The sequence below is a fragment of the Chaetura pelagica genome, unplaced genomic scaffold (assembly GCF_000747805.2).
Source record: "Chaetura pelagica isolate M959 unplaced genomic scaffold, ChaPel_1.0 scaffold182, whole genome shotgun sequence".
Lineage (NCBI taxonomy): Eukaryota > Metazoa > Chordata > Aves > Apodiformes > Apodidae > Chaetura > Chaetura pelagica.
Window position 1 is genome coordinate 434,559 of NW_009952442.1, and position 7,208 is coordinate 441,766.

Consider the following 7,208-nt stretch of genomic DNA (forward strand, 5'->3'; position numbering starts at 1 on the left):
GTGTAGGGATTGAGCTTTTTTTATTGATGATCACCCTTTTCAAAGTACCTCTTGCTCTCAACTTGATGCAAAATGAAGGAAGGAAAATAACATGTTCAAAAGAATCTTGCTGCAAATATTTATTCATCTCTTCTGAGATGCTTTTGGAGCCTCAAACCTTTGGGCAGGCAAGTGAAGGGGAGTTTGTTTGATGTCCTCCCATTTAAAAGGACACACAGATTATATTTTCCTGGTGTCTCAGAGAGAGGAGAGACCAGACTTGCTTCCAAAAGGGAGTTTTTAACCAAAAAGAGAGAATTAACCTGGATATAAAGTACTTTCAGCCTCCACAATCTTACTACAGGTAGATGATGACATTAGAATGAGGTGCTGCTGTTGGTTTCCTTCTGTGCAAAATCTGGTGGTGGGAAACAGGCAGAGAAGTCTTGAAATGTAGCAAGTGCCACTTCTTAAATGTGCCACTTCTTACAGAATCACAGAATCACAGACTGGTTTGGGTTGGAAGGGACCTTCAAGATCACCTAGATCCAACCCCCTGCATGGGCAGGGACACCTCCCACCAGCCCAGGTTGCTCCAAGCCCCATCCAACCTGCCCTTCAACACTGCCAGGGATGGGGCAGCCACAGCTTCTCTGGGCAACATGGGCCAGGGTCTCACCACCCTCACACCAAAGAATTTCCTCCTCATGTCCAACCTGAATCTTCCCTCTTCCTGTTTAAATGAATTCCCCCTGTGCTGATCTTTTCTTCAGTGGGTTTATGGCTGGCCCATGGGAACTGTTGAGTTAAACATAATAGATCTGATGGTTTGTAGGTACTAGAGCTTCTTCTTTAACCCCAGTGGCAGAGAACTCTGCTCTCTGAGCAGAAGAGCTCAAGGTGTTCCAAATGGCAAGGAGACAGATCTAGATTTATAATAGGTTCTAAATATTAGAGAATGCTTATATGTTTTTTAATAGTTCTTGGCAGAGAGAATTTTTTTTAATTAGTCACTATCATCACACAGATTTATAAGAAGTTCATTTCAGAGACAAAGATGGTAATTTCATTTTTATATTTTTTTTCCTTCTCATTTTAAAGACGAATTTGCACAAAACACAGCTGAGGAAAACATCCAGATGAAGAAAGAGCTGGAAGAAGAAAGGTCTCGTTACCAGAACCTGGTAAAAGAATATTCAAGGCTGGAGCAGAGATATGACAACTTGAGGGATGAAATGACTGTTATAAAGGTAACGGGAATGAAATTATCCCTGTTGTCTTGTGTCCTGGACCTGACCTTGGTGGCTTGATAATGTGGTTCACTCATTTCCAAAATATTTAAATAAAACTGAAATCATGGTACAGTTCCTGCTTAATGTTTCCAAGATGGAACTGGTTTTTAAGACTGAAGCCAAACCATGTGTGTGCCTTCAAAAAAGAGCCTAATCTTTCACACAACTACATGGAGATATCTGTGAATCCCAGCAAAAAAGCTCCTGGTTTTACTCTTTGTTTTGGTGATGTGCAAGTGTAGGTGTTGCATTAAAAACCACGAAAAGCCACATCCAAAAACATGGCTTCAATTTTGAAGTCCAGCTTTGCTCAAGTGTTAGAAGAACTGTTGAAAATGAGATGATAAGTGGAGTGCTGCTGATTAGTTGGAAGGTTGAGAGTTTTAAGGAAGCCTTGGAGGGCTGAACAGCCCTGGAGGGACCTGAACAGCATAATCTTGAGCTCAGATGTGCCTGTTTGGACTCAACAGGCATTTGTTGTCATGAAAACCTTTGAATTCTTGCAGAAATTTTCAACTCTGCTTCTTCATCACTTCATATTTGAAATTATTTCCCTTGTGCTAATATTAATGTTGTGGTAGGGTGTAAGAAGTAGGAAATGGAACTCACTAGAAGAACATGACAGCCAAGTCTTTTGTTAAGGTCACCTTAATATATGGACACATTTGCTCTAAGAAACATGGTTTTGTGATAAATCCTTCCTTAAACACTGAACTCATGATGTATCTGCACCTCTCCTTGGCAGCAAGCACCAGGACACAGGAGGAACCCATCCAACCAGAGCAGCTTGGAGTCTGATTCCAATTATCCATCCATCTCAACCTCTGAACTAGGAGACACAGAGGATGTGATACAGCAAGTGGAGGTACAGGAAACCAGGCAGGCTTGGGGAGGAGGAGAGCGATGATTGACATGGGTCTTGAAGCATGTAAGAGGAATGTGGGTTGGAGTGTTGGTCTGAGGGATTAAACTGATTTTGTGCTACAGAAACAGATTGTAAATTGTGTGAGAAGGGCTGCAGGGTTGTGGTGCTATGGCAAGTGCTTACTTGTTTGTGGGGTCAGACTTAATTAGAGATATAAATGTAATTAAGTGAAGACTGCCTGGTGGAGAAAGTCCTGGGGGTGTTGGTTGAGAGCAGCTGAATATGAGCCAGTGTGTGCCCAGGTGGCCCAGAAGGCACCAGCATCCTGGGTTGTATCACGACTGGTGTGTCCAGCAGGAGCAGGGCAGGGCTGGTCCCCCTGTGCTGGGCCCTGGGGAGGGGGCACCTGGAATCCTGGGGTCAGGTCTGGGCCCCTCAGGACAAGAAGGAGATGGAGGGGCTGGAGCGTGTCCAGAGAAGGGCAAGGGAGCTGGGGCAGGGTCTGGAGCACAAGGGTGAGGAGGAGCAGCTGAGGGAGCTGGGGGTGTCCAGGCTGGAGCAAAGGAGGCTGAGGGGAGACCTTCTGGCTCTGCAGCTGCCTTGAGAGGAGGTTGGAGCCAGGGGGGTCAGGCTCTGCTCCCCAGGAACAAGGGATGGGACAAGAGGAAATGGGCTGCAGTGGTGCCAGGGGAGGCTGAGCTGGGATGTTGGGCAGCATTTCTTGCTGGCCAGGGTTGTCAGGTCCTCGGCCAGGCTGCCCAGGGCAGGGCTGGAGTCCCCATCCCTGGAGGGGTTTCCAAGCCGTGTAGATGTGGTGCTGAGGGACATGGGGCTGGCCTGGCCTGGGCAGGATGAATGGTTGGGCTGGATGATCTTAGAGGTCTCTTCCAGCCAATATGATTTTATGATGCTGAATTGCTCTCTTTGCTCCTACTTCACCTGCTGCTCGTGCAGGTCCCCCTTCAGCCTAGGCACCCTTGACCTTTATGCAAAAGGAGATATTCTCAGGCATCACATGGCATCTCTTGGTTGCAGTCAGGCTTAACATACAAGTCCAGACTGCTTCGCTGCCCTGGACAGCTCCTGTAACCAACAGTCTCTTTAATGCAGAAAAGTGCAGTGTAAATGATTCCCTGCCTGTCAAGAATTGCATGGAAAGGGGGAACGTTTTTGTTGTTTACATTTGCTGAATCAGCCTGATTTCTAAACTCCACTTTCATGACTCAAGACCACATATGGATGATGAATATTTGTGGGATCTGTAGGACCATATTTAGTGTCCCATGTAGCACTCCTGCAACCCCCATGTCCCTTTGCTGGTTGCTGGGTTTACTTGCTTTCATATTTCTGAACATTTGCTGAAGTCACATCATCAGTATTGACCATGCTTTAATATAAAATACTCCAGGTAAAGCCAATTAAAAAGCAGCTACTAAATACTTGACTAGAAGGGACTCAGTAGAGCATCTCAGGGTTCTTACCTGTGGCCACCACCAACCTGCTTATATGCTGGGCTGTTAAATATTCAGTGATTTATTAAAATGAGTCAACTGCTCATTGACATTAAAAATAGGAGCTTAAAATGGATGGGGCTGTGAGTGGGGATGGGGCTGTGAGTGGGCTGGTCTAGTGGGAGGTGTCCCTGCCCATGGCAGGGGGGGTTGGATCTAGGTGATCTGTAAGGTCCCTTCCAACCCAAACCAGTCTGGGATTCTATGAAAATGGGGAATTTGGTCTTGGGATGCTGCTGTTCATGACTCTGGCTGGGACTGGTGCTGGCAGTGACACATCTGGCACTATGGGTATAAAAATTGACTGAGATCTTCCCCTTTTTCCCCTCTCCTGCTCTTTTCCAGGACGTTGGGATGGAGAAAGCAGCCATGGACATGACTCTCTTCCTAAAGCTCCAGAAGAGAGTGAGGGAGCTGGAGCAGGAAAGGAAGAAGCTGCAAACCCAGCTGGAGAAAAAAGAGCAAGAGAGCAAGAAATCCCAGGTGAGAGTTGTCTTTTCATTGATATTTCATGTTAGTAACTGGTTTTCCTTGGTCACCTGAGGACACGTGATGGAGGAATTGAGGTTTGAGAGGAACAAGTTCAAGTTAAGAGGCAGCAAATCCATCTGGGAAATGGAGAGCAAGTTCTTTGGCAGCTAAGGACAATTAGGCAGGAGATGTGAGCTGATTTTTTAAATATAAACTGGTTATAGGAGGTTTAGATTTAGAATCTCTGTGGGTTTTTTTTAATCCCCAGTGATGATAGTACAGGAATATAGCTTAAAAATCCTATAATAAATCAGAAATAGCAGGGTAGCTGTTAGCAGATGTTCCTCCTTTCCTCTGGATTGCAGGGTAGGGATGTTCCTTTGATACCTTCTTCCTGGTGAAAAGAAAAGCTTTCTACACTAGGGTAATTTGCTTGGAAAGAATTTTAAAAGCAAATACATGAAAAAAATCAGGATAACTGGCAGCCCAGTAACCTCCAGCCATTTGCAGGAAGCACATGCAACAGGCAACTTCTCCAGCATCTCCTCCTTGATTGAACACCAGCTTCTCACCTGCTCTCTTGAAGTCTGTTCCCTAATAACTGCCTTGGTTTGAAAGCTGCAACGAGCCACAGTTGACAAGATATTAATCAGAGATGAAACCATTTTCTCCTCAAGTGGCCCCTGCCCTGTCCAGTGTTGCTGGGACTGTGTCTAATGCCACTTAATAACATGATTACTATTATGATTATGGTGAAGCTGGCTGTCATGGTGACATGGCTGGCCACCCTGTGCCAGTTCCTCTGGCTGCTCTTAAATATTCCTTTGTCTTTCATCATACATAGGTGATGGAAACAAAGACTGAAGGGACTTCAGAGCACGAAGATTTTGCATACAACAGCCTGAAGGTGAGTGAGGAGCTTTTACCTAGTGCTGTCACCTACTGCATGGCTCCAGCAGCCCAAATAAATTGCCTGAACGTGGTCATCACCCAAAACCTCTTGAAGTCAGGTCTGACTGTTAGAGATAGTGGTTTGGAAGCCCCAGCTCTCCGTCAGCTGCTTAGCCTGGGGTAGGTTCCTCTCTGGAGCAACATCTCTGGTTGAGTCATCCATGGCAGTAACAAATCCACTTCTGGTGAAGGATGCTTTTCCCCACATGTTCCCACTGGGAGTTTCTTGGGTTTCCTTTGACATGCCGCTGCAGGTCTCAGCACTTTGCACACAGAAGGCGTGAATCCTTGCAAATGAAGCCCACCATGTTTCTTGTTCCAGGCTCCAACTCTGCTCCTGGTCTGCTTTCCTTGCATCCCCAAGGTGCCACTCAGGTCAAAACCAAATCAATCTGCTACATAGATTGCAGTAACAGCCTCCAGCTGTGGTTGCTGCTTGGCCACAATCATCCTGTGTCTTTTCAGCTGTTGCCCTACCCTACAATTAATCTTTAAATCCTGGAAGTTCTTCTTCCATCATTTTACCCTGTGACATATAGAGAGTCCCAAACCTGGAAGGCTCCTGTGGTGGCTTGGGTGGGTTGAGTCCTCCCCCTTTAACTGCACCCAAAATAGAGTCACAGAATTGTTCTGGTTCTCTCAGATCAACCAGCCCAACCAGTCCCCCAGCCCTGCCCAGGCCACCCCTGCCCCATGTCCCTCAGCACCACATCTACACGGCTTGGAAACCCCTCCAGGGATGGGGACTCCAGCCCTGCCCTGGGCAGCCTGAGCCAGGGCCTGACAGTCCTTTTGGGAAAGTCACAAAGGTGCAAAAGGAGTGTACAGGTGGGGGGCAACAGGCATCTCACCCAAGTCTGTAGATATTTAAAAATTACTCCATGACCAAAATCCACCAAGAATGAATAGGGAATTAATTTAATTAAAAACTCAGGGCTTGAGCTTTTGGAGCAGGGCTGTTAATTTAACGTTCTTCCCTGATCTTCCTGACTTCATTTCTAACCCCAGCTCTGCTTGGTATAACCAGTCCCTGGAGTTAGGAGTGTGGTTGAGCTCTTCAAAAAAAGTAAAAAAGAGAAAGAAGAAAAGGACAAAGAAAAAAGGACAAAGAAAAAGGAGGGGAAAAAAGGAGAGGGGAAAAAATAAGAGAAGCAGGAGCCTTATGCAGCAAATAACAGATACCACAGAAGAGTTAATTTGTTTAGAAATGCACTTCTTTGTGTAGAAATACAGTGAATCACTTTATTTTCATCCTTCTGTCTCTGAGGATGATCAGCAAAGAGTGGGAGGTGAGTTGGAACTTGAGCCAAGTGGCAAGAAGAGTTCAACCCAGTTGGGCATCAGCTCCCTGCCGTGCACGTTCTTTTCAAACTCCTGTTTTAAGGACAGTTCCAGAAACCCCAGGAGCTCAGATTCTCCCTATGCTGAGCCTTGGTTAATGGGGATGTGGGGGAGTTGCTGGATTTGATGCATTTCTTAGCATTTGTTTTTAAATGGTAGATGGTATAAAGTCCCTGGCTCTGCTCTGTGACTTTGTTCAGCTCCCAGTGTGTCCCCAGATGCCACATCAGCTCTTTTGTTCACACCTCTATTTCTAATTTAGAAGGATTTATAATGATAACACTTGTTTCCTGTGGAAATGAGGTTGACACAGCTGTGTGAGCTACACCCTGCAGAAAGTGTATTCATCACCCCCCCGATGCCCCTTTCCCAGCCATTCTCACATTGGTTAGTTCTTCTGCCCAAGCTGATCATGAAGCAGATATTGTGTAGGTAAGAGGAATTGCAAGAAAGCTGTGGAAAGGGTCAAAATGCGGCAGGGAGGGGGAAGCACCTTGATTTCTGGGTGGTGGATGGAAAGCTGGACATGAATTAGCAACTTGCTCTGGCAGCCCAGAAACCAACCATGTCCTGAGCTGCATGGCCAGCAGGGCCAAGGAGGGGATTGTCCCCTCTGCTCTGCTCTGCTGAGACCCCCTTGCAGGGCTGGGGCCCCCAGCACAGGAAGGACATGGAGCTCTTGGAGCAAATCAAGAAATGGTCACAAAGATGATCCAGAACTGGAGCAGCTCTGCTCTGGAGACAGGCTGGGAGAGTTGGGGTGTTCAGCCTGGAGAAGAGAAGGCTCCAGGGAGACCT

The 7,208-nt window shown here is 46.5% G+C and overlaps 1 protein-coding gene across 1 annotated transcript in view; it reads left to right on the forward strand.

The window, feature by feature from the left end:
* MYO5B (myosin VB) overlaps window positions 1-7,208 on the forward strand; it is a 132,023-nt gene that overhangs the window by 108,894 nt on the left and 15,921 nt on the right. Inside the window, 4 exon segments of the mRNA XM_010008501.1 lie at window positions 1,081-1,229; window positions 2,017-2,136; window positions 3,993-4,130; window positions 4,963-5,025. Coding sequence (XP_010006803.1) covers window positions 1,081-1,229; window positions 2,017-2,136; window positions 3,993-4,130; window positions 4,963-5,025 — 470 coding nt within the window.